This window comes from Somniosus microcephalus, chromosome 15 (genome assembly GCF_052327205.1).
Source record: "Somniosus microcephalus isolate GS21.2 chromosome 15, FLI_Smic_1.0, whole genome shotgun sequence".
Lineage (NCBI taxonomy): Eukaryota > Metazoa > Chordata > Chondrichthyes > Squaliformes > Somniosidae > Somniosus > Somniosus microcephalus.
The window spans coordinates 25,039,120-25,066,937 of NC_141001.1; the positions used below are offsets into that span (position 1 = coordinate 25,039,120).

General features: G+C 46.5%; 1 protein-coding gene across 2 annotated transcripts; it reads right to left on the bottom strand.

The window, feature by feature from the left end:
• commd9 (COMM domain containing 9) lies at positions 1-23,405 on the bottom strand. 2 transcript variants are annotated; one of them, XM_086007562.1, is made up of 7 exons: positions 23,229-23,405; positions 12,702-12,827; positions 8,323-8,462; positions 6,494-6,528; positions 6,198-6,301; positions 5,884-5,954; positions 447-533 (listed from the first exon to the last, which is right to left on the bottom strand). In XM_086007562.1, the coding sequence occupies exons 1-6, from the start codon at positions 23,277-23,279 to the stop codon at positions 5,916-5,918; spliced, it is 495 nt and encodes a 164-aa protein (XP_085863688.1). In that variant the 5' UTR covers positions 23,280-23,405; the 3' UTR covers positions 447-533; positions 5,884-5,915. The 2 variants fall into 2 exon arrangements, with proteins under 2 accessions (XP_085863687.1, XP_085863688.1); XM_086007561.1 differs by lacking the exon at positions 5,884-5,954 and having other exon boundaries at positions 1-533; positions 23,229-23,391.
• Positions 23,406-27,818: the final 4,413 nt, after the last annotated feature.

Below are 27,818 nucleotides of genomic sequence, written 5' to 3' on the forward strand. Positions count from 1 at the left end.
TAGGTTTTGACATTGCTTTTAATTACAAAAGTGCTAGTCTTCTATAGGCTTTTTACTTTGTATCTGGAAACCATCAGCCAACCAGACCGAGGAACTCAGGCGAGTGTATGTAATGTAAAGCTCACAATACACCAAAGAAACTAGAAGTTGTGACAAGATACATAGAAAGAACATCAATGAGACATTTTATATCAAATGGCAAAGAAAATGGAGGGGACATTTACAGGAATCATACATTCAATATTTTTGAAATCAGATCTCAGACAGGCTGAAAACTTAACAATGCAAAGTCCCATATAACAAAACAGGGCAACGGAACAAAGCTTCAGGTCCAAACAGGATACTTTTAGACATGTCCAATACTTGTACTCCTCTGACAGTTAGTAAACACGCTATTTATTTGCCACAGCTGAAAGTTGATCCCGGATTCGACCGAGTCCGTCCAACATTGTATCCAGTTTTTCTTTACTTAGTTCGAGAGACACGGTGGAAATGATGGATCCATCTCGGCAGACACTGGTATCATCCTGAATCTGAGAGGAGAGGTGCAACACCGTTAGAAAAGGTACTGCAGCTTTGCCAGCAAACACAGATGGCTGCGACATCAGAAGTTATTAAATTTTACTTTCAACTTTATTTTAGCCACACAAAGCACAAGAGTGCATTTTAAGTCAGTGACCTTTCTACAGTTCAGCTGAATCCCAATAAACACGTAACTAGCTTTCCAAGAGACTGCACAATTGCATTAGTTTCATAAACTAGATCAAGACTGATCAATTTGCCAACCACTCAGCAATTTAATCTACACAAACTTGCTGCTGTCTCTACCTGCTAGCAGTTAGCAGTATTACTCAAATCATGTGTGGGGTTGCTAATTATACAGTCTAATAATCTGTACAGCTCTGCAGAGTTAGGGTGAACACCAACACTTACTTGCAGCCACACATCAATACAGCTCCAGTGAAATCCAAGTCTAGGTCCCATCACTACTTATACAGTTCCAGTTAAATATTTAAAAAATGTAAATCACACACAAGTAAGCGGCAATGTTTTGTCTACTATATTACTTAGCACAGGCACAAGATTTCCTGATAAACAACAGCAATTATTCCTCTATAAATTCACAGCCGTGAGATAAAATGCCTTAATTGGGATTCTATCCAATGGAAAATGGGAAGGGGTGTGCTCCACTAGCATTCTGTTCACTGGGAGCAGACGGGAAGAGGTTTCTTCCATTGGGATTCAGGTATGGTTATTTAATGTTGACTGCACCTGACCTAGTGACAGCAACACATTCCTACCCCATATTGCATCCCAAGTAATTTCATGGTCCCAGAGCATTGAAACTCTGATTTGACAACTGTGTGTTGGTGTATTTTAAGTCCTGAGGCAATATAGTCAACCTGCCTTAATTAGGCAGCTACAGCTATCCAGTATGACTGTCAGCAAATACAGCAGTGATGAGGTTCTGTTACAAAAATAACATTCTACACATGTCTAACACAGAACAAGAAAAATTACTGGGCACAAAAGTTCCTGATAAACAACAGCAATTATTCCTCTATAAATTCAGTTGTTGGCTCAAAGCCATTAATCTTGCAGTAATATCAGCACGCATCAAGGACGAGGAACGCTCTTTCACCCAGGGAAAAAAAAAATCATGTCCCCATACTGAATTAAACGATTAACAAGAATTCTGCAGAGTTGTGTACTCCTCGAATTCTATTTTAAAATATTCAGTGCACCCATACATTAGCGGGCCCACTCATTGCAAGGTCTGCATTTCCATCGGAATCTCTGATATTCACTCACTTGTATCGGTATTTACAGCAACAAAAAAAGGTTGAACCGAGGAATATTTTCATAAACCTGCATCAACATTTTCCACGAGAAAACACTGAAAGGGAAAAGACTGTTCCATCAGATCAGGACAATCTAATTTACTGCAAACTCCAGCCGACCCAAGGACAGGTTCTGCAATGCCTCTCCCACCTCTCAATCTTCAATTACACAAATCGGCAGAATCTTCCATTCTACATTGGTTGCCTTCCTTTTCATGGTACATGCAGGATGCCAGCAGCTCAGGACCATCATGTCTCACACAGCATTCAATTGTATCTTTTCACCCCCTCCTCTCCAGCAGATGCGGACTCCAATGTTGGGATACAGTTCCACAGACACTGGCCACCCTTCAGTACATCACGTAAATGGCCACTGTTCATGTGTGAGCCTAGGCAGTGAGCGTCGGCAGGATACTGGACCGCAGTTCTCACCCAATGTCCACACTTCCCAGCAAGGGTCACTAGATAGCAATCAAGAGTAGGAATTACGGCTGATTTGTCCCTTCCCTTCCTTAGACCTGGAGGGGGTCGAGGTAAATTTGTAGAACTCCTAACTCAACACAGACCAGAGACTGAACCCACAAATTGGTATGTCCAGTGCCTTTACCCACTGTTAGAAGCAGGAGGCAACCCATTTATTCCACTGCAAGATATTTGACTCCGATCGGAGTATCACCTTCTTACATCAAGCAGATCACTCGACTTGTCTCGCGTCCTTTCCGTAACAAAAGATATTTTTACATGGACAGGTCGTTAGTCTGAGTCACAACCTCCTACCAGGAGGACCAGTGGACTGTCTTCAGTCCGACTCCTACCAGGAGGACCGGTGGAACTGTCTTCAGTCTGACTCCTACCAGGACCGGTGGAACTGTCTTCAGTCTGACTCCTACCAGGACCGGTGGAACTGTCTTCAGTCCGACTCCTACCAGGACCGGTGGAACTGTCTTCAGTCCGACTCCTACCAGGACCGGTGGAACTGTCTTCAGTCCGACTCCTACCAGGACCGGTGGAACTGTCTTCAGTCCGACTCCTACCAGCTCCGGTGGAACTGTCTTCAGTCCGACTCCTACCAGGACCGGTGGACTGTCTTCAGTCCGACTCCTACCAGGACCGGTGGACTGTCTTCAGTCTGACTCCTACCAGCTCCGGTGGAACTGTCTTCAGTCCGACTCCTACCAGGACCGGTGGAACTGTCTTCAGTCTGACTCCTACCAGGACCGGTGGAACTGTCTTCAGTCTGACTCCTACCAGGACCGGTGGAACTGTCTTCAGTCCGACTCCTACCAGGACCGGTGGAACTGTCTTCAGTCCGACTCCTACCAGGACCGGTGGAACTGTCTTCAGTCCGACTCCTACCACGACCGGTGGAACTGTCTTCAGTCCGACTCCTACCAGGACCGGTGGAACTGTCTTCAGTCTGACTCCTACCAGGACCGGTGGAACTGTCTTCAGTCTGACTCCTACCAGGACCGGTGGAACTGTCTTCAGTCCGACTCCTACCAGGACCGGTGGAACTGTCTTCAGTCTGACTCCTACCAGGACCGGTGGAACTGTCTTCAGTCCGACTCCTACCAGGACCGGTGGAACTGTCTTCAGTCTGACTCCTACCAGCTCCGGTGGAACTGTCTTCAGTCTGACTCCTACCAGGACCGGTGGAACTGTCTTCAGTCCGACTCCTACTAGGACCGGTGGAACTGTCTTCAGTCCGACTCCTACCAGGACCGGTGGAACTGTCTTCAGTCTGACTCCTACCAGGACCGGTGGAACTGTCTTCAGTCCGACTCCTACCAGGACCGGTGGAACTGTCTTCAGTCTGACTCCTACCAGGACCGGTGGAACTGTCTTCAGTCTGACTCCTACCAGGACCGGTGGAACTGTCTTCAGTCTGACTCCTACCAGGACCGGTGGAACTGTCTTCAGTCTGACTCCTACCAGCTCCGGTGGAACTGTCTTCAGTCCGACTCCTACCAGGACCGGTGGAACTGTCTTCAGTCTGACTCCTACCAGCTCCGGTGGAACTGTCTTCAGTCCGACTCCTACCAGGACCGGTGGAACTGTCTTCAGTCTGACTCCTACCAGGACCGGTGGAACTGTCTTCAGTCCGACTCCTACCAGGACCGGTGGTACTGTCTTCAGTCTGACTCCTACCAGGACCGGTGGAACTGTCTTCAGTCTGACTCCTACCAGGACCGGTGGAACTGTCTTCAGTCCGACTCCTACCAGGACCGGTGGAACTGTCTTCAGTCCGACTCCTACCAGGACCGGTGGAACTGTCTTCAGTCCGACTCCTACCAGGACCGGTGGAACCGTTTTCAGTCCGACTCCTACCAGCTCCGGTGGAACTGTCTTCAGTCCGACTCCTACCAGGACCGGTGGAACTGTCTTCAGTCTGACTCCTACCAGGACCGGTGGAACTGTCTTCAGTCCGACTCCTACCAGGACCGGTGGAACTGTCTTCAGTCTGACTCCTACCAGCTCCGGTGGAACTGTCTTCAGTCCGACTCCTACCAGGACCGGTGGAACTGTCTTCAGTCTGACTCCTACCAGCTCCGGTGGAACTGTCTTCAGTCCGACTCCTACCAGGACCGGTGGAACTGTCTCCAGTCTCTCAGGGTCACAGGAGCATGCAAGTCTTCCCGCCACATCAAGGTGTAGTCTCTAAGGAAGGCCTTACCAACTGGGACATTGGGGAAGCCAGCATTTTCTCGTCGCTATGCATATTTATCCTCATCTCAATTCTGTTCCTAAACAGACATCCATTCTGCTCTTTTTGTAACAAAAAACAAATGCACCAACCAACACAGTTGGTATAACTCAGAATTCTTCCTATATCTACTACTCTGCATGCAACAGTGGATATCCTTCTAATCTGAAGTCTTACTTGAAGTTTGTTAATTGTGCACTCAATCTCTAATTAAATAATATGCTTGCATCCAAGTTACCCACTGCTCTCAGCATTTTAAAAACCAGGAATACGTCGTCTCTCAATCTTCTTATATTCTGTTTCTTCCTATTTCCCCATCACCCCAAATCACTTGCATTTTGCAGAAACGATTCATGTCTGATGCTCACCTGCAGTGGCACATAAGGGAGGGAGAGAGAGAGAGAGAGAGAGAGAGAGAGAGAGGTCACATTTTGTGCCATTCCGACTGCCATCTTATGTGCAACTGATTTGTCTGATTTTCTTATCCCAAAAGTATCAGTTTTGCAGGTATCTAAAATTTCTCCTTATAAAACTGTTGTCCCAATCAGTTATGGTACATAGGTGAGTGATGATTGGTACACAGTATAGATCAGAATACAATAAGGTGGCAAACAGAGTTACGTGGTGCTACGAGTACTGGATCGAAAGATCAAATTAGCACAATCTAAACTGTGCCCTATATATTGGGATGAGCCAGACTGACATTGGCCAACTGGCATCCATTCTGCTCTTTTTGTACCAAAAAACAAATGCACCAACCGACACGGTTGGTATAACTCAGAATTCTTCCTATATCTACTACGCTGCATGCAACAGCATTGAAGCTGTTTCTGAAAAATGTTTTACAAAAGATATTGGCCCAGAAATTCGTGTCGGGGGCTTCCCGCGGGTGCAAGCCCCCAACCTACACTTACATTGTGCGCCGACAGTTGAAGCCTGGGCCTGCGTGGATTTCCTGTCTGTGGCCCGGACCAGCTCCCGGCGTGCTGTGCTTGCGTGATCCAGCGGCGTACTTAGTGCGATGCGTCGGCTGGGATCACGTGAGCACTGGGCAACCAATTGGAGGATGCAAAAGTTCATTCATGAGTAAGAACTGTCAAACTCATGAAAACTCTGGGCGCCCAAAACAGTAAACTTGAAATAAAATTTTTAAAAACATCACACTATTTAAATGAACTATAAATAACTTTAAATAACTGTTTTAAACAATAAATATATTTTTGAAAAAAATAATTTTATAAAAAATCGGGGCTAAAAATAAACTTACCTTACTGTAAAGTCTTTAAAAATAATAAACCTGTGGAAAAAATTTCTAATTTTAATTATTAGACCACTTACCTTTTAAAATTAAATCCTTACGTCTGCTTTTTTCAAGTGTAAAAAGTGGAGGCCTTCACGCACGGGCAAACCTGGAAAAAAAAGGAAGTTCAACGGGCACGGGCAGACTCCTGCGCACACGCGTTCGACCTCTGAACCCCTTGGTTCAGAGGATCGGAAATGCCGGTTTCCCGCGCATGCGTAGTGCATGCAAGAAACCGGCACTTCCATCGGGTCCACGCGTGAGTACCCCGTCCATACTCACGCGTTGGGACCCGAATTTCTGGGCCATTGATTTCTCCAAAATGTTACGAGCATGAATCACACAGTAATACCTTCATCTGGAGCAGGCATGTGGGCACTGCCATTCTGTTGATGTTATCAGAGGAGGTTTTGATATCCACTCTCCAGTCCATGTCAATGAGATGGGGCAAGGAAACTAGGGGAGAGAAATAACAAAGAACAGTCCAAGACCACTGGATAAGGAACCAGCATTATTAAGGTACTGGTAACTACTGGGAAAAGAAATTAATGTCTTAAGAATCTCATCACATACAATGGATGCACTTCATACAATATACACTAACAGAATATGGATTGAAGCAAAAAGTAAAGAAGCAGTTTCCCTTACTTTGGTTTGCAAGCGCTTCATTCCTCCAGGCAGCTCTGAAAGAGACATTTGGAATTAATTTTCAGGGAAGAAGCACCCCCACCCGGGGAACCACATGATTTAAGAGAGCGGCACTTAAGACCATCACAGCACTCGAACAGGCACAATGGCACATCACCTTCACAGAAACCCCACAGTGCAGATAGAGGCCATTTCGGCCCATCGAGCCTGCACCGACACATATCCCACCCGATCCCCATAACCCCACGTATTTAATCCCCCTAACACTAAGGGTCAATTTATCATAGCCAATCAACCTAACCCGCACATCTTTGGACTGTGGGAGGAAACCGGAGCACCCGGAGAAAACCCACGCAAACACGGGGAGAATGTGCAAACTCCACACAGACAGTCGCCCGAGGCCGGATTCGAACCCGGGTCTCTGGCGCTGTGAGGCAACAGTGCTAACCACTATGCCACCGTGCTTAATGAAGATCATTTTCTTTCAGGTGGGCAGTCTTGCAGTTCCTGCGCACAGACACATGCCAAATCTCATGATCCTGCATGGGTACATCTAAACTCTGTCCCACCTCTCACACATGTTCACAATGGGAAAAAGTGTCCAATTTCATGCTTAAATACCTCTCATAGCAGATGAAACAACCTGTAACTGCTGTTCCACATGCCCTACAACAATAACTTGCATTTATATAGTGCATTTAACATAGTAAAATATATGAAGGTGCTACACAAGAGCGTTAGCAAACAAAATTTGACACTGAGCCACATGAGATATTAGGACAGGTGCCCAAAAGGTTGGTCAAAGAGGTAGGTTTTAAGGAGTGTCCTAAAGGAGAGGTAGAGAGGCGGGTAGTTTTAGGGAGGGAATTCCAGAGCTTAGGGCCTAAGCAGATGAAGGGACTGGCACCAACGGTGGAGCAATTAAAATAAGAGAAGCGCAAGAGGCCAAGAGTTGGAGGAACGCAAATATCTCGGAGGGTTGTAGGGCTGGAGAATCATACCGAGATAAGGAGGGGTGAGGCCATGGAGGGATTTGAAAACAAGGAGGAGAATTTTAAAATCGAGGCGTTGCCACACCGGGAGCCACTGTAGGTCAGCGAGCACAGGGGTTATGGGCGAACAGGACGTGTTGCGAGTTAGGATACGGGCAATAGTTTTGGATGGCCTCAAGTTTACAAAGGGTGGAAGGTGAGAGGCTGGCCAGGAGCCCATTGGATTGTCAAGTCTAGTGGTAGCAAATGGAGCTAATTATTATCCGTGAAGTTACAGGAAGTGAAAGTTGCACTTATCTGGACTGGAGTATTAAGAGGCACAGACTTTCCTGCCAGTTTGAAGTCTTGACATCCCTTAATAATGCTTACTTAAACAGATTAATAATCTCTCCGGTCTCCATATGTTAACTGCTCATGTTAATTTAACAGCTCATTATTCAAACTAAATGTCAAACGTCAAAAGCTCTTTTATCAGGGATCTGAGATTACATTCACCCCAGACAATATAAGAAAGAACTTGCATTTACTGTTTGGTATCACTTGAGCTTTTTGTCACATTTGCAGGTGTTGACAAGTGATTGTTTGCATTTTTAAATGTCTCCGACTTTTTAATCACATGATACTCACAAATCCCCCCCCCCCCCCCCTCAGATGCACAAATAAGAAACATTTATCCAAGAAAAACTCAAAACTCAAGCAAATTAAGCCAGAGGAGAATTTGGAGTGATCACAATGGTGGGCACTTTCAGTTTGAACCGAAAGGTGAGACTTTAACTCCACGTGCAGCAGGGCAGACAGCAACACTGAATGAGAGGGGAGACAACAAAAACAACTTACACGTTTTCAAGAATTATTTTAGTCAACAGATTTTTCAGGTTTTGATGGAAGTCATCAGGAAAGAGTGGGACGATCTCTTCGGGCGAAGTCAGTCCTCGGAATACAACCTGTCGTGTGAAACTGTGAAGGGAGCAGATCAACTGTGGGGGAAAAAAGGAACTGGAATAGAATTGAGGCCTTTCTGCTTCGTAAAAAAAAAATCTTTTTTTTTCTCTAGTGGGTATGAACTGAGCATTTTTCACATCAGATCTGGGCAAAGTTCTCCTTACTGCACCTGAACAATCTACTTTAGTTCTATTGCACCAGGAGGTTTTTCTGTTTTGCATACCAGTCATTCGTGTAATCTGAATCAGGCTGAAATTTTTAAAATTCATTCATGGGGTGTGGCATCACTGGCAAGGCCAGCATTTATTGTCCATCCCTAATTGCCCTGCAGAACGTGGTGGTGAGCCCCCTTAGAGTCATAGACTCATAACGGCACAGGAGACCATTCGGCCCATCAGGTCTATGCCGGCTCTCTGTAGAGCAATCCAGTCAGTCCCATTCCCCGCTCTATCCCCGTAGCCCTGCAAGTTTATTTCCCTCAAGTGCCTATCCAGTCTCCCCTTAAAAACATAGAGTGTCTCCGCTTCCACCACTTCCGTCGGCAGCGAATTCCAGGTCATCACCACTCGCTGCATGTTTTTTTCCTCACATCCCCCTGTATCTCTTGCCCAAAACCTTAAATCTGTGTCCCCTAGTCCTTGCACCATCAACTAGTGGGAACAGCCTTTCCCAGTCTAGCCTATCCAAACCCGTCATAATCTTGTACACCTCTATCAAATCACCCCTCAATCTCCTTTGCTCTAATGAAAACAAATCCAGCTTCTCCAACCTGTCCTTGTAGCTAAGATCCCCCATCCCCGGAACCATTCTGGTAAATCTCCTCTGCACCCTCTCAAGGGCCTTCACATCCTTCCTAAAGTGTGGTGACCAGAACTGGACTCAATACTCCAGTTGTGGCCTAACCAGTGCTTTATCAAGGTTCAGCATAACTTCCCTACTTTTGTACTCAGTACCTCTACTTATGAAACCCAAGGTCCCATCTGCTTTGTTAACCACTCTCTCAATATGTCCTGCCACCTTCAGGGACCTATGCACATTAACTCCCAGGTTCCTCTGTCCCTGCACACTCTTTAAAACTGTGCCATTAAGTGTATATTGCCTCTCCCTGTTCCTTCTGCCAAAATGCATCACCTCACACTTCTCTGTATTAAATTCCATCTGCCACTTATCTGCCCATTCTGCTAGCCTTTCTATGTCCTGTTGTAGTCAATTGGTATCATCATCTCTGTTGGCCACACCCCCAAGTTTGGTGTCATCGGCAAATTTAGAAATTCTACTCTGTATTCCAATATCCAGGTCATTTATATATCAAAAAAAGCAGTGGCCCCAGCACTGACCCTTGGGGAACACCACTGTCTACCACCATCCAGTCTGAAAAACAGCCATTTACCACAACTCGCTGTTTTCTGTCCTTAAGCCAATTCCTTGTCCAAGCTGCCACTGACCCACCTATTCCATGAGCCTCAATTTTGTTAACCAGCCTTCTATGTGGTACTTTGTCAAACGCCTTCCTAAAATCCATGTAGACAACATCCATTGCATTCCCTTCATCAATCCTCTGTTACTTCATCAAAAAATTCAATTAGATTAGTCAAACACGATCTGCCTTTTACAAAGCCGTGTTGGCTCTCCTTAATTAGCTTAAATCTCTCCAAGTGCCCGTTAATTTTTTCGTTGATTATTGTTTCTAAAACTTTATCCACCACTGATGTTAAACTGACCAGCCTATAGTTACTAGGATTGTCCTTGCATCCTTTCTTGAACAATGGTGTCACATTTGCCACTGTCCAATCCTCAGGCACCCACCCCCCCGCATCTAGGGAAGATTGGAAAATTATGGCAAGCTCTTCCGCTATCTCCTCCCCCAATTCCCTTAGCAACCTGGGATGCAAGCCATCTGGACCAGACGACTTGTCCACTCTAAGCATACCCAGCCTTTCTAGTACATCCTGTCTATCAATTTTCACCCCTTCCATTGCTTCTACCTTTTCCACTTTTAACCGATATTTTGGCAGCATCCACCTCCTTAGTAAACACCGATACAAAGTACTCATTGAGTATTCTAGCCTTGCCCTGCGCCTCTAAGCATATATCACCTTCTTTGTCTCTAATAGGCCCCAGTCTGCCTCTTGCTACCCGCTTACTGTTGACAATGAGGAAAACTGCCCAGTTATGTCCTGTCCACAAAAAGCAGGATAAATCCAAACCGGCCAATTACTGCCCCATCAGTCTACTCTCAATCATCAGCAAAGTGATGGAAGGTGTCATCGACAGTGCTATCAAGCGGCACTTACTCATCAATAACCTGCTCACTGATGCCAAGTTTGGGTTCCGCCAAGACCACTCGGCTCCCGGCCTCATTACAGCCTTGGTCCAAACATGGACAAAGGAGCTAAATTCCAGAGGTAAGGTGAGAGTGACTGCCCTTGACATCAAGGCAGCATTTGACTGAGTGTGGCATCAAGGAGCCCTAGTAAAACTGAAGTCAGTGGGAATCGGGGGGGAAACTCTCCACTGGCTGGAGTCATACCTATCACAAAGGAAGATGATTGTGGTGGTTGAATTTCAATCATCACAGCCCAAGACATCGCTGCAGGAGTTCCTCGGGGCAGTGTCCTAGGCCCAACCATCTTCAGCAGCTGGTCAGAAATGGGGATGTTTGCTGATGACTGCACAGTGTTCAGTGCCATTCACAACTCCTCAGATAATGAAGCAGTCCATGTCCGCATGCAACAAGACCTGGATGACGTTCAGGCTTGGGCTGATAGCTGGCAGGTAACATTCGCGCCACAGAAGTGCCAGGCAATGACTATCTCCAACAAGTGAGAGTCTAACCACCTCCCCATGACATTCAATAGCATTACCATCGCCGAATCCCCCACCAACAACACCCTGGGGCTTACCATTGACCAGAAACTTAACTGGACCAGCCACATAAATACTGTGGCAACAACAGCAGATCAGAGGCTAGGTATTCTGCAGCGAGTGTCTCACCTCCTGACTCCCCAAAGCCTTTCCACCATCTACAAGGCACAAGTAAGGAGTGTGATGGATTACTCTCCACTTGCCTGGATGAGCGCAGCTCCAACAACACTCAAGAAGCTCGACACCATCCAGGACAAAGCAGCCCATTTGATTGGTACCCCATCCACCACCTTAAACATTCACTCCCTCCACCACCGGCGTACCGTGGCTGCAGTGTGTACCATCTACAAGATGCACTACAGCAACTCGTCAAGGCTTCTTTGGCAGCACCTCCCAAACCCGCGACCTCTTCCACCTAGAAGGACAAGGGCAGCAGGAGCATGGGAACACCACCACCTCCAAGTTCCGCTCCAAGTCACACATCATCCTGACTTAGAAGTATATCACCGATCCTTCATCGTCGCTGGGTCAAAATCCTGGAACTCCCTACCTAACAGCACTGTGGGAGTACCTTCAGCACATGGACTGCAGCGGTTCAAGAAGGCGGCTCACCACCACCTTCTCGAGGGCAATTAGGAATGGGCAATAAATGCTGGCCTTGCCAGCGACGCCCACATCCCATAAACGAATAAAAATAGCAAAAAAAACCTAATCTTTAGTCTCTCTCTCATCTTCCTTCATGTCCTCACAAACTCAATTCATCCTTGAGACCCACCTCCTGCTCCCTTGGCTCCATTCCCACCAAACTCCTGACAACTTAACTTCTCTTCCTGGCTCCCATGCTAGCTGAAATTGTAAGTGCTTCAAGTGCTGTCTCTCTCAAAATTATCATCACCCCTTTCTTAAAAAGCCCAGCCTTGACTCATTTTCTTGCAAACTCACCCATCTCTAACCTTTTGTTTACATAGGATACACAGCACAGAAACAGGCCTTTCGGCCCAACCAGTCCATGACGGTGTTTATGCTCCACTCGAGCCTCCTCCCGTCTTTCCTCATCAAGAGAAAAGAGAACCAGCCTGTACATCCTTTCCTGATGTGTACACCCTCGCATTTCTGGTATCATCCTTGCAAATCTTCTCTGCACCCTCTCCACTGCCTCCGCATCCTTTCTATAATATGGCGACCAGAATTGCACACAGTACTCCAAGTGTGGTCTAACCAGGGTTCGATACAAGTTTAGCATAACTTCACTGGGGTCCCAACACACTGCTCCATAATATCATCACGACATTCTCAATGCACATTATTCTCTAAATTTACAAAAAAGCATCCATTTACTTTTTAGATGCAGATATACATATATTAAATACATAATTATCATACACGCACACACTCAAGTTTTCTCTTACCTGCTTCGCCTCCTCGGGGGTCACTGATAAGCTGCTGACAGCGCTGTCAACCAACCTGACTGAGTTAGTTGCCGAAGAGGAAAAGCATTGTTGACATAAATGCCTCACCACATCCTTTGAGGGAGCCTGAAAAAACAGAGATCCAAGCCAGTGATCAACAACAACTTGCATTTATATAAAGCGCCTTTAACACAGAAGGTCGCAGACTCCCGCAAAGGTATATTGGGACGAGGTCATGTGGATTAGCGCAAGGATTTTAAACTCAATGCACGGGGGACAGAAAGCCAGTGTAGGTCCATGAAGGCGGTCGATGGGCAAGTGGAACTTAGTATAGGGCGAGATGCATGTAGCAGATTAATGGACAAGTTGGACTCTGTGGAGAGTGGTGATTGGGAGGCTGGCAAGTAGGCACTAGAGAGCTCAGTCTGGAGGTAATGCTGGTGCGGTTCAGCAGCACTAGGGACGGAGAACGGGGTATTACATAAGATTGCGTCTGCGCTCACTCGGTCGAACTCCAAACCATCGTCAACACCTTCACCGAAGCATACGAGAGCATGGGCCTTACACTAAACATTCGTAAGACAAAGGTCCTCTACCAACCTGCCCCCGCCACACAGTACTGCCCCCCGATTATCAAAATCCACGACAAGTCCTTGGACAATGTGGACCACTTTCCATACCTTGGGAGCCTACTGTCAACAAGGGCAGACGTCAACGACGAAGTCCAACACCACCTTCAGTGTGCCAGTGCAGCCTTCGGTCGCCTGAGGAAGAGAGTGTTTGAAGACCAGGACCTCAAACCCAGCACTAAGCTCATGGTCTACAGGGCAGCAGTGATATCCGCCCTGCTGTATGCCTCAGAGACATGGACCATGTACAGCAGGCACCTCAAAGTACTGGAGAGGTACCACCAACGCTGCCTCCGCAAGATCCTGCAAATCCATTGGCAGGATAGGCGCACCAACGTCAGTGTTCTTGCTCAGGCCAACATCCCCAGCATCGAAGCTTTGACCACGCTCAATCAGCTCCGATGGGTGGGTCATATTGTCCATATGCCCGATACGAGACTCCCAAAACAAGCGCTCTACTCGGAACTCCGGCACGGCAAGAGAGCCCCAGGTGGGCAGAGGAAACGCTTCAAGGACACCCTCAAAGCCTCCTTGAAAAAGTGTAACATCCCCACCGACACCTGGGAATCCCTGGCCCAAGACCGCACAAAGTGGAGGAGAATCATCCAGGAAGGTGCCGAACACCTCGAGTCTCTTCGCCGGGAGCAAGCGGAAGCCAAGCGCAGACAGCGGAAGGAGCACACGTCAACCCAAGCACCCCACCCACCCGCCCCTTCAACCACCGTCTGCCCCACCTGTGACAGAGACTGTAGGTCCCGCATTGGACTCATCAGTCACCTGCAAACTCATTTTTAATGTGGAAGCAAGTCATCCTCGATTCAGAGGGACTGCCTAAGAAGACGACGACATAGGATATACAGCACAGAAACAGGCCATTCGGCCCAACCAGTCCATCCCGGCGTTTATGCTCCACTCGCGACTCCTCCCGTCTTTCCTCATCTAAATCTCAGCACAACCTCTATTCCCTTCTCCCTCATATGCTTGTCTAGCCTCCCCTTAAATGCATCTATACATTTCACTTCAACCACTCCCTGTGGTAGCGAGTTCCACATTCTCACCACTCTTTGGGTAAAGAAGTTACTTCTGAATTCCCTATTGGATTTCTTGGTGACTATCTTATATTGATGGCCTCTAGTTATGCTCTTCCCCACAAGTGGAAACATTCTCTCTGTATCCACTCTATCAAAACCTTTCATAATTTTAAAGACCTCTATTAGGTCACCCCTCAGCCTTCCTTTTTCAAGAGAAAAGAGACCCAGCCTGTTCATCCTTTCCTGATATGTATACCCTCGCATTTCTGGTATCATCCTTGTAAATCTTCTCTTCACCCTCTCCAGTGCCTCTATATCCTTTTTATAATATGGCGACCAGAACTGTACGACGTACTCTAAGTGTGGTCTAACCAAGGTGCGATACTTGTTTAGCATAACTGCTCTACTTTTCAATTCTATACCTCTAGAGATAAACCCTAGTGCTTGGTTTGCTTTTTTTTTTTTTAAGGCCTTGCTAACCGGTGTTGCAACTTTTAGTGATTTGTGTATTTGTACTCCGAGATCCCTTTGTTCCTCTACCCCACCTAGACTCGCACCCTCCAAGTAATAAGTGACCTCCCTATTCTTCCTACCAAAATGTAATACCTCACATTTATCTGTGTTATGCCCATTCTGCAAGTTTATTAATGTCCTCCTGTAATTTGTCGCAGTCCTCCTCAGTATTGACTATCCCCACCGCCCCAAATTTAGTGTCATCTGCAAATTTAGAAAGTGTTTTTGATTCCAATGTCTAAATCGTTAATATAAATTGTGAACAGCAGTGGTCCCAGCACTGATCCTTGTGAAACACCACTACCCACCTTCTGCCACTGTGAATAGATACCCTTTACCCCATCTCTCTGCTTTCTGTCCTGAAGCCAGCCAGCAATCCATTCTGCTACTTGTCCCCTGACTCCGCATTCTCTGACATGGTTCATCAGTCTATTATGGGGTACCTTATCGAAGGCCTTTTGGAAATCTAGATAAATTACATCTATTGCATTACTATTGTCTAACCTCTCTGTTACCTCTTCAAAAAAATCAATGAGGTTGGTCAAGCAAAACTTTCCCTTTTGAAATCCATACTGACTATTCATTACTATGTTTTTGGTTTCTAAATGTTCTTCTATTTTCTCCTTTAGTAGGGATTTCATTATTTTTCCTACCACCGATGTTAAGCTGACTGGTCTATAGTTCCCTGGACATGTTCTATCCCCCTACTTAAATATAGGTATTAAGTTAGCTATCCACCAGTCCTCTGACACTACACCTTTTTCTAATGAATTATTACATGTGTAGTAATGCCTCTGCTATCTCTTCCCTAGATTCTTTTAAAATGCATGGATACAATCCACCTAGACCAGGGGTTTTATCCTCTTTGAGAGTTTGATTAGTTTATTTAATAATATCCCCTTTTTATTTTAAATGCACTTATCTCATTACTAATCTCATCATCCAATGTCATGTCCCCCTGTTCTATCTCCCTGGTAAATACTGAAGCAAAATAATTATTTAATATTTCTGCCATCGCTCTACCGTTACCTGTGGTATTATCCCGACTATCCCTTAATAGCCCTATTCCCATCCCAACCTTCCCTTTTTTTATTGATATGCCTGGGAAATGCTGCGAAATCGGAAGTACAGGAAACTTTCGATTTACCGACACCTAAATAACCGGAAATCTCGGTTAACCAGCAAAATTCAGGAGTAGGTTCATACTTCATATTACTTGCCTTCCTCCATCTGTTGCTGTGCAAGGGTGTGGCTGCAGCTGTTGCTAAGCTACAGAGACGCTCGTAACTTGTGGCCATTGTTCTGAACCTGTTGCTAAGCAACAGGGTTTGTTGCTTTATACGGAGCTCTCAGCTCTCGTATCTTTTACTATAGCGCTCGATGATCTGGAATTTTTGATGAACCGGCGCCACGTCGGTCCTGGATAAAAAAAAGTTTCCTGTAACTTGTTTTGGGGATACATAGCTTGTACAGTTCAAAATTCAACTCTAGGTCAAACAGGTTTCACATACTGAGGTTACGAAGAGTCTGGTTCCACTTGAGCAAGTAGCCTGGGAACAGGATGGAGCTAATGGCATGGGAACGGAGCTTTGGTAGCGTCTGAATAAAATGGCTTTGAGGAAATTCTGGCTCATCCACAGTCTGACAGGCTGGAGTGGTGTGGGGTCTATGGAACATGTGGAACTGGGTGTTATCAGAATACATGTGGAGAACTATGCTGTACTAGTGATGTCACTGAGGGGCAGCCTACAGAGCGAGAGGAGATGGGGAGGTCACAGACTGATCCACGAGTAGCTCAAGAAGAAGCTATTGAGATGCACTGAAGCGGTAGGAGTGGAACCGAGGAAGTGCAGTCCCATGGAGCTGGACCACATGGGAGCAGTGGGGGGAAATGGCTGTCCACGTCAAACAACATGGAGATCAAGGAAGGCTAGGAGAGGAAAGGCGCCATTGTAACAGCCAGAGCATATCGTTGGTGGCTTTGAGAGGGCAGTCTTGGTTCAGTGAGCAGGGCAGAAAATGGGCTGCAGAGCTTCAAAGAGGAAGTTGTAGGAGAGGTGGGCAGAGAGCTGGGAGGCAATTGGACATTGAAGGATCCTAGAAAGGGGAGGTTAGGTGCAAGGCTGTAACTTGAGAGGGCAGATCGCTCAAGGGGGAGCAAACCTCCAATAGGAGGAGAGTTGGATCCACTATATAGGAGCTGCTGCTTGCGATACTATACAATATCTGGATTTCTCACTAAGGGAGATGCAGCTACATGGGAGCTCTATTTGAATTATTTACAGTTAGAATACAATATAGAATAAATACCATCTTGTGTGACAGTTATTTTTTCTGTTACAGAAAAGTGGGACAGGGGTCCTTATTGCTCTCAAAGTGAACAATAAAATATACTTGATTACAAGTTAAAGAACCCAAGTGCTCGCAGAAGAGCCTCGCAAGTACTGAGGTGCACAAGACTTAAATGTTACTGTCCCATGTGTCAACAACACTGTGCACAAAAACTAAGGTCTCCCAAGTTACATTCACGTCACGTGAGACTGAGTGACTGTATTTCCTTTATTTCACTGGGAACTGTGCAGCAAAGGCGATCAGGGCTACAAAAGACAGTTGGGAGCCTTGCCAATGGAAGGTTTTATTTAGAAAAGGCAGCGAGCTTCTGTAAATCCTTTCATTTGAATAGAGCTGGGGACATTCATCCAGGGACACATGAATCAATGAAACTGCAGCCCATTAAAAAGAACATGTAAATTAGGCAGAAAGTAAATTCCAGTCATCACAATACCACTTTAAAAGGATCCATATTACAATAGAGCTGTGGAATGACCTTCCAAATAGACCAGTGGAGGCAAAATCCCTGGAATCATTTAAGAAATAACCGTAAAGATAGAAAATAAGGACTTCAATTTATATCGCGCCTTTCACATTCTCAGACATCCCAAAGAGCTTCATAGCCAATACTTCTGCAGTGTAGTCAGTATTGCAATATAAGCAAATAAGGCAGTCAATATGCACACAGCAAGGTCCCACAAACAGCCATTAGATAAATGACTGGGTCGTCAATTTTTAACGGTGTTGGTTGAAGGATAAATGTTGGCCAGCACACTGGGAGAATTTCCCTGTGCTTCTTCGAATAGTGCCATGGGATCTTTTGTATCCACCTGAGAAGACAGACAGGGCCCTCGATTTAACATCTCATCTGAAAGATGGCACCTCGGACAGTCCCTCAGTACTACACTGAAGTATCTAGATTATGGGCTTACGTCTTTGGAGTGCAGTTTAAACCCCCAACCTCCTGACTCAGAAGCGATAGTATTACAGGAAACTTTGGTTTATCCGGAGGTTAACTGTCCGGAATGCTCGAGCCACCGGCAAAAATCAGGAGCCGTTTCGTTAGGTTTTTTTTCTTTTCGTTGCTTTTTTTTTTCCAACCAGTCAGGCTCTGCAAGGTCTCGCTGAAGCTGTTGCTAAGCTACAGAGACGCTTGCAAGGTACGGCCGACTGTTTAGAAGCTGTAGGGTTTGTTGCCAGATACGGAGCTCAAAATCTCCGTATGTTTCAACATTAGCGCTGGTTTGTCCGGCAGTTTTGATGGGACGGCAACAGCTCGGTCCCGTCGGTGCCGGATTGCACAAAGTTTCCTGTACCACTACACCAAGGCCTTCCGCAGCCAAATTATCATGTGACACTTTAATTGAACAGAGACTGGTTTCTTACAGAAAGACATATACTGCAAGTCTTTTAACTCATAGACAACCTGTGAACTCTTCAAGTTAAACATTTTTAAGAGATGCAGAAACAGGTTTTAAAGGGGCATCACCTTCAAGAATTTGACAATTCTTTTCCATCTGTTTGTTAGCATGAATTAATGATGCAAGTCAAAACAAAATGCATCGACATAACAAATTTAGAAATTTACAAATTGCTATTCCATGTCTCTTCCAAAAAAATGTTTCAGGAAGACAGCACCCTTTAAAAATATAATGAATCTCCCCCCTGCACTGATTATATAAACGTTCATAGAAGTTTACAGCACAGGAACCCAGACTCTACTATGCTCATTGCCCTGCTCTCAGCCCATGGCCCTGTATCTTCTGTTTCAAGTGTTTATCTATTCTTCCCTGAAAAGATGCAATGCTCTCTGCTTCAACCACTTCCTGTGCCAAACATTTTTTTTATTTGTTCATGGGATGCTGGCAAGGACATCCCTAATTGCCCTTGAGAAGGTGGTGGTGAGCCGCTTTCTTGAACCGCTGCAGTCCGTGTGGTGAAGGTACTCCCACAGTGCTGTTAGGGAGGGAGTTCCAGGATTTTGACCCAGCGATGATGCAGGAATGGCTGATATACTTCTAAGTCAGGACGGTGTGTGACTTGGAGGGGAACTTGGAGGTGCTGGTGTTCCCATGCACCTGTTGCCCTTGTCCTTCTAGGTGGAAGAGGTCGCGGGTTTGGGAGGTGCTGCCGAAGAAGCCTTGGTGAGTTACTGCAGTGCATCTTGTAGATGGTACACACTGCAGCCACGGTACGCCGGTGGTGGATGGAGTGGATGTTTAAGGTGGTGGATGGGGTGCCAATCAAGCGGGCTGCTTTGTCCTGGATGGTGTCGAGCTTCTTGAGTGTTGTTGGAGCTGCACTCATCCAGGCAAGTGGAGAGTATTCCATCACACTCCTGTAGATGGTGGAAAGGCTTTGGGGAGTCAAGAGGTGAGACACTCGTCGCAGAATACCCAACTTCTGATCTGCTCTCATCACCACAGCACTTATGTGGCTGGTCCAGTTAAGTTTCTGGTCAATGGTGACCCCCCCCAGGATATTGATGCTGGGGTATTTGGCAATGGTAATGCCATTGAACGTCAAGGGGCGGTGGTTAGACGCTCGCTTGTTGGAGATAGTCATTGCCTGGCACTTGTGTGGCACGAATGTTACCTACTCAAGCCTGAATGTCGTCCAGGTCTTGCTGCATGCGGGCATGGACTGCTTCATTATCTGAGGAGTTGCGAATGGCACTGAACACTGTGCAGTCATCAGCGAACATCCGCACCTTAAGATGGAGGGAAGGCTAAAGATGGTTGGGCTTATAACACTACCCTAAGGAACTCCTGCAGCAATGTCCTGGGGTTGTGATGATTGACCTCCAACCACCACAGCCATCTTCCTTTGTGCTCGGTATGACCCCCACCCCCCCCGAATCGCACTGACTTCAACACGATGGAGGGTGTCCTCAGTGCGAATTCGGAACTTCGTCTCCACAATGACTGTGCGGTGGTCACTGCTACCAATGACAGATGCATCTGCGACAGGAGGTTTCTTTGGCCATGCTTGACCTGAAGCCATGAGACTTCATGGGGTCCGGAGTCAATGTTAAGGACTCCCAGGGCCACTCCTTCATGATTGTATACTACTGTGCTGCCATCCCTGATGGGTCTGTCCGGTGGGACAGGGCATGCCCAGGGATGGTGATGGAAGAGTTTGGGACAATGGCTGAAAGGTATGATTCTGTGAGTATGACTATGTCAGGCTGTTGTTTGACTAGTCTGTGGGACGGCTCTCCCAATTTTGGCACAAGTCCCCAGATGTTGGCGAGGAGGACTTTGCAGGGTCGACTGGGCTGGGTGTGCCGTTGTCATGTCTGTAGCCGCTGCCGAGGTCGATGTTTGTCCGGTTTTATTCTTATTTGTAGTAGTTTTTTACAACTGAGTTGTTGCTAGACCATTTCAGAGGGAAGTTAAGAGTCAACCACATTGCTGTGGGTCTGGAGTCACATATAGGCTAGACCAGGTAAGAACGGCAGATTTTCTTCCCTAAAGGACATTAGTGAACCAGATGGGTTTTTACGACAATCCGATAGTTTCATGGTCACCATCTGCTTCTAATTCCAGATTTATTTAATTAGCTGAATTTAAATTCCCCAGCTGTCATGGTGGGATATGAACTCACGTCATTAGTCCAGGCCTCTGGATTACTAGTCCCGTATCATTACCACTATGGCACCGTTCCCATGACTCATTGTGTAAACAGCTTTCTCTTAACTGCTTCTCCTCATTCAGTGACAATTTTAAATTGATGACCCTTCACCAGAGGAAATAGTCTTTCCTTATTCACCATTTCATCTTGGCAAATTTTAGATTTTTTTTTGCTGTTCCCACAATTTCACTGAAAACAATCAAAAGTAATTTTCTGCACTTTGTTCTCATCTGTGCTGCAACTGTATTTTTTTAAAAACCTAGTGTATAAAATGTGTCCATTTCACTAGAGAAACCGCCCAGTAAAATACAGCATCAGCCCAACCACCTGTGGACTTGAGACTGCACAAAATGCCCAAATATTCGGAGCGAAACTCACTCGCTCTGGTTCAGAAGTGCGACCTACGATGATTTATTTAATTCCCAACAGCAAACCCGGCTACCTGTATTTAAATGGTGCTGTAACCGGTATCACTCTCACTCCGCCCTATTAAAGGCTTTGGGGGAGGGGGTGGGACAGCAGGGTTTTACATAGGATATACGTCCCAGGAACAGCCATTCGGCCCAACCAGTCCATGCCGGCGTTTATGCTCCACTCGAGCCTCCTCCCGTCTTTCCTCATCTAAATCTATCAGCACAACCCTCGTTTCCCTTCTCCCTCATATGTTTGTCCAGCCTCCCCTTAAATGCATCTATACTATTCGCTTCAACCACTCCCTGTGGTAGCGAGTTCCACATTCTCACCACTCTCTGGGTAAAGAAGTTTCTTCTGAATTCCCTATTGGATTTCTTGGTGACTATCTTATATTGATGGCCTCTAGTTATGCTCTTCCCCACAAGTGGAAACATTCTCTCTCTATCCACTCTATCAAAACCTTTCATAATTTTAAAGACCTCTATTAGGTCACCCCTCAACCTGTTCATCCTTTCCTGATATGGATACCCTCACATTTCTGGCATCATCCTTGTAAATCTTCTCTGCACCCTCTCCAGTGTCTCTATATCCTTTTTATAATATGGCAACCATAACTATGCAGTACTCTAGGTGTGGTCTAACCAAGGTTTGATACAGGTTTAGCATAACTTCCCTACTTTTCAATTCTATACCTTTAGAAATAAAAGTATTTGTACTCCGAAATCCCTTTGTTCCTCTACCCCTAGTCTCGCACCCTACCTCACATTTATTTGTGTTGAACTTCATTTGCCAATTATATACCCATTCTGCAAGTTTATTAATGTCTTCTTGTAATTTGTTGCAGTCCTTCTCAGTATTGACTATCCCTCCCAATTTGATGTCATCTGCAAATTTAGAAATATTGTTTTTGATTCCAAAGTCTAAATCGTTAATATAAATTGTGAACAACAGTGATCCCAGCACTGATCCTTGTGGAACACCACTAACACCTTGTGCCACTGTGAATTGCACCAAAATTTTACTCCTACTCTCTGCTTTCTGTCTTGAAGCTAGTTAGCTATCCATTCTGCTACTTGTCCCCTGACTCCACATTCTCTGACCTTTTCATCAGTCTATTATGAGGTACCTTATCAAAGGCCTTTTGAAAATCTAGATAATTTACATCTACTACATTACTATTGTCTACTCTCAGTTACCTCTTCAACAAAATTCAATGAGGTTGGTCAAGCAAGACTTTCCCTTTTGAAATCTATGCTGACTATTCATTACTGTTTTTGGTTTCTAGGTGTTCTTCTATTTTCTCCTTTAGTAGGGATTCCATTATTTTTCCTAACCAATGTTAAGCTGGCTGGTCTTTAATTCCCTGGACATGTTCTTAAATATATTGATATTACGTTAGCTATCCGCCAGTCCTCTGGCACTACACCTTTTTCTAACAAATTATTAAATATGCATAGTAATGCCTCTGCTGTCTCTTCCCCAGATTCTTTCAAAATGTGTGGATACAATCCATCCCGAGCAAGGGTGTTATCTTCGATAGCAAAATACTGCAGATGCTGGAAATCCGAAATAACAGACTTGATGAAGGGTTTTCACCCGAAACGTTGACTCTATTTTCTCTCCACGGATGTTGCCTGGCCTGCTGAGCTTTTCCAGCATTTTCTGTTATTAAGGGTGTTATCTTCTTTATCCCACCGTTACCCCAATACGGTAATAAATGTAAAATAAAAACAGAAAATGCTGGAAATACTCAGCAGGTCAGAGAGCATCTGTGGAGAGAAATACAGAGTTAACGTTTTCTGTTTTTATTTCAGATTTCCAGCATCCGCGGTATTTTGCTTTTGTATTAGGGCAATAAATGTACACGCTCGGGGTAGGCGAGCCTTGAGCAAGTCGGTGAAGCCTGACTCTCTCCTTCCTGCCTGTGCGGGTACTGAAGCGTGCAGCCTTCTCACAGCGCCCCTCCCTTCCATTACCTTCAAAAGCAGCTGCAAAGCTCCAACTTCCTCAACCCTCGCCGCCGCCATCTTCCCCGCCTCGCCTGACTACTGCCCGCACAGTGCGCAGGCGCCGGAGCGCAGAGCAGTCTGGGACCTGTAGTCCTACGGGGGACGGAAGGCGTGGACCGCGTTAGCGCTGCTGGTTTCGAACAAGAGCTGGCCGTTACTGCGGGTCTTATTTCTCTGCTGTAGTCTGACCGACACTTCAGTTCTGTGTTATCAGCACTTGCAACTTTCCCTGAGGGGGGGGGTGGTTCAGGCTCTGCCCGCACAGCAGTCCCGTTAGTGCTCGCTGTGCGAACGGCTCAAGCAAAAAGCACTTTAGCAAGAGGGAGTCTCACACTCAGGTACAAATAGAGAGTACGAACAATAATCTTCACCACCCACACCCCTGCCTTCTCACCGCTCCCTCCCAACTGGCCTGATTGACCAGCACCACATCTGCCTTGGCCATCTCCAACTCTTTCACTGTTTCCCTCTCTGTGACCAAACTTCCCAAAACTCCAAGGTCACCCTGGTAGGGTAAGAACAATCCTGAGCTCCTCTCCTCCACAAACCTTCAGCTTCTTCAATGTGCTGAGGAGCTGGATTAGGATAAGATTGGGGGGCAGATGGTAGGTCTCTGGAAATATAATTGACAGGAGACAGAGAGCAGATAATAGGGACAATATGAAATATTGTGGTACTCATCTCCGACACCCAGTGAGGAGTTTATGGACGTGCCTGTCTCTGAAGTTGAGGCTCTCTGCTCAGCTCCCTCCACCCTGTCTGGCCTCACTGTCCTCTTTGACCCTCCCCATCGCTCCTCTGACCACAATACTTAGTATTTTCTCTGCCATCTCCTCCCCAGGTTTCATCAAACTTATTTCCCCTAAAATGCATCACCTTGATTCCCTCCCAACACAGTTCCTCAGCACTCAACTATCACTCGTTGAGCACTGCTTGCTGACATTGCCAACTGTAGCAGTCGGCGCAGACTCCGTGGATTTTTAGATTATGAACATATACCCTTATTAAAAACTGGACAGGCTGTTTTGGGGGGGAAGCAGTGGAAAACCACTCAAGCTGAAGGTGGCTGACGTAACCAGGTTACATTCGTATGGTAACGGACTGTCCCTGGGAACAATGGCCCAAGAGGCCCACTCCCAAGTCATGAATAACGAGGCTGGCGACTCATTGTTTCTGGAGAAGATGAGCTTGTTAAGTTAATCGGCTGGGAGATCAAAACATGATATAAACCATCCAAACCTGGGAGGAGGCCTGGAAACCATTTCCCTGAGGCCATGTGTCCATTAAAACCACAGACAGCGATCTTTGTACTGGAGGAGTATATCAGAGAGCAGTTTGGATAGCTCTCTCTCTCTCTCTCCTGCCCTCCACACAACGGAACGTCAAGAGGAGCTGAGCCTTGCACTTCCAACCTAGACGGACTTCGACTCAGACTGGGACTCACATGCCGCAAGGCCGGTACAGAACTAGGTAGCCGAGACGGACGGGAGGAAGCTACAAGCAAGATCAAGGGCAATCTAGGTGAGCATTGCCAAGCCTACACACCCACAAGATCACTTAGCTGTGTGAGGGAGTGCCTGTATGTTCCTACTAAACCAGAGGGGGTTTAGCGTTGGAAGGGTCCTGTGATAGTTTAGTTCACGGGAGGGTGTTTTTAGGCCGTGGTAAGTCAGCATGGCAGGGGCTTGTTGGACAAGTCAGGGTTGTACTGTTTTAAACTGTACTGTTGTGTTCACACCACTTGTACTGTATGCGAGTGGAGTGGTTTTGTCAACCTTAATAAACACTGTACGGGTGAGCCCGAAAACGCTGTCCGTGTTCAAATCTGTCCTCAGTAATCCCTATTGTCCAGAACTTGTGGTAAGGGGGCTTGTGTGCTCGCTATGTGTGGGGCGAAACCACTTACAATAATTGGCAATTGCGGCAGGGCCGATAGGAAATTGGCCACCGCAAAAACCAGTTACACAACCTCGCTGTTTCCTCAGACATCTTGATGCTGCACTTCCAACCTCCTCTTCTTCTCTAAGATCCTCAAATGCACCATCAGTACCTAACTCCCAGCTCTCCCTGTTTGACTCCCTCCAGCCTGATTGTCCTCCTGCCCAAGCATAAGAACATAGGAGCAGGAGTAGGCCATTCAGCCCCTCGAGCCTGTTCCACCATTCAGTGAGATCATGGCTGAACTGCAACCTAACTCCATATACCTGGCTTTGGCCCATATCCCTTAATACCTTTGGTTAACAAAAAGTTATCAATCTCAGATTTAAAATTAACAATTGATCCAGCATCAATTGCCATTTGTGGAAGAGAGTTCCAAACTTCTACCACCCTTTATGTGTAGAAGTGTTTCCTAATTTCATTCCTGAAAGGCCTGGCTCTAATTTTTAGACTGCCCCCTAGTCCTAGGATCCCCAACCAGCGGAAATAGTTTCTATCTACTCTATCTGTTCCCCTTAATAGAGTGAAAACTTCGATCAGATCACCTTCTAATTTCTAAGGAATACAACCCTAATTTGTGTAATCTCTCCTCCTAACATAACTCTTGAAGTCCGGGTATCATTCTGGTAAACCTACGCTGCTCTCCCTCCAAGGCCAATATATCCTTCCTAAGGTGTGGTGCCCAGAACTGCTCACAGTACTCCAGGTGTGGTCTAACCAGTATGACTTCTACCCCCTTGAAGGCCAGCATTCCATTAGCTTTTTTGATTATTTTCTGTACCTGTTCATGACATTTCAATGTACCTGGAACCCCAAGTCTCTTTGGAAATCCACTGTTTTAGCTTTTCACCATTTACAAAGTACCCTGTTCTATACTTTTTTGGTTCAAAGTGGATGAGCTCATGTTTGTCTACATTGAAATCCATTTGCCACAGTTTTGCCCATTCACTTAATCTATCAATATCCCTTTGTAATGTTATTCTTTCTACACTGGCTACAATGCCACCTATCTTTGTGTCATTGGCAAATTTGGATATATGACTCTCTATTCCATCACCTGCGAGGATTCGGCAGCAGAGAATAAAGAGAGCGGGAGCTGAGGACAGCGCGGACCTGCGAGGATTCAGCGACAGAGAATAGAGAGAGCAGGAGCTGAGGATAGCGCGGACCTGCGAGGATTGAGCGACAGAGAATAGAGAGAGCGGGAGCTGAGGACAGCGCGGACCTGCGAGGATTCGGCGACGGAGAATAGAGAGAGCGGGGGCCGAGGACAGCGCGGACCTGCGAGGATTCGGTGATAGAGAATAAAGAGAGCAGGAGACTGTAATGTATGTACCTTTAAGGGGAGAACTACTTTTTACAGCTCCTGTATACTGTAGTACCGGCAGTGACCATACCTGTATATAAACCCTGAATAGTGATCTGTACAGTTAGTTCTAGAGTAACCCTCATTCAGTAAACACCTGTTGAATCGTTCCCTGCAGTCTTTTGTCTGATTATTGAAGGACAATCATTAAGATACACGGATCTAACATTGGCGACGAGCAGATTCGAACCTACGTGCAACTCTGCATCACCTCCCAGGGATTCACTCCTGGAGAACAGTGGAAGAAGGCCGGGTCCAGAAGCACGGCCGTCGACTACGGGCAACCGCCGAGTCATCCAGCAGAGATTTGAGCATCGCAGGGGAGGCTGTTGAGAGCCAGGCTTGGCTTTCCAGTCACGGTGGTCCAGCAGCATGGGCTGGCAACAGGTACTGCGCAGACCCTTCCCGGACAGCGACGGGCTAGAGCCTGACCGATTGGCACAGAAAAAGGCCGAGCAGCGTCGATGGGGGAGAGAGAGAGGGCAGGGCGCACAGGGCGCAGCCGGTGTTCAGGACCGAGCAGCGCAAAGGGGGAGAGAGACGAGAGAGAGCAGAGCGCAGCCAGTGTTCAAGGGCCGAGCAGCGTCAACGGGGGAGAGAGGCGCGCAGGAAAACGCGCAGAACGCAGCCGGTGTTCAAGGACCGAGCAGCATCAGTGGGGGAGAGAGGCGTGCAGGAAAACGCGAGGCGCTTCCATTACCACGAGGACCGCAGAGAGCGGCATTGGCAGCAGTGCAGGAGCAGCGCATGAAACCCACAGGGCGTCGCCATTTGCCACGAGGACCGCCGAGAGCGGCGTTGGCAGCAGCGCGGGAGACGCCATTTTAAGCCGCAGCGGGGAAGAAAGGAAAGCGCGGGAGATGCCATTTTAAGACAGTCTAACCACACCCAAAAATGCCGAAGAGTGGCAGTATCACAGCGTTCGACAATGAAGTCGAAGATTGGACGACATATGTCAAACACATAGAAGTATACTGCAAGGCGAATGAAGTGCCAGATGACAAGAAAGCGCTGGTATTGTTGAATTCAATGGGTGCAAAAACGTATGGCTTACTACGAAACCTAGTAACCCCGGAGAAGCCAGGAGAAAAGGATTTTGAAAACATAGTGTCAATCCTACAGGACCACTTAAACCCCACACCGCTGCTGATAGCAGAAAGATTTAAGTTTCACAAAAGGAACCAGCATAAAGATGAAAGTAATGCTGAGTATTTAACGGAACTGCACAAGCTATCGAAACACTGCCAGTTTGG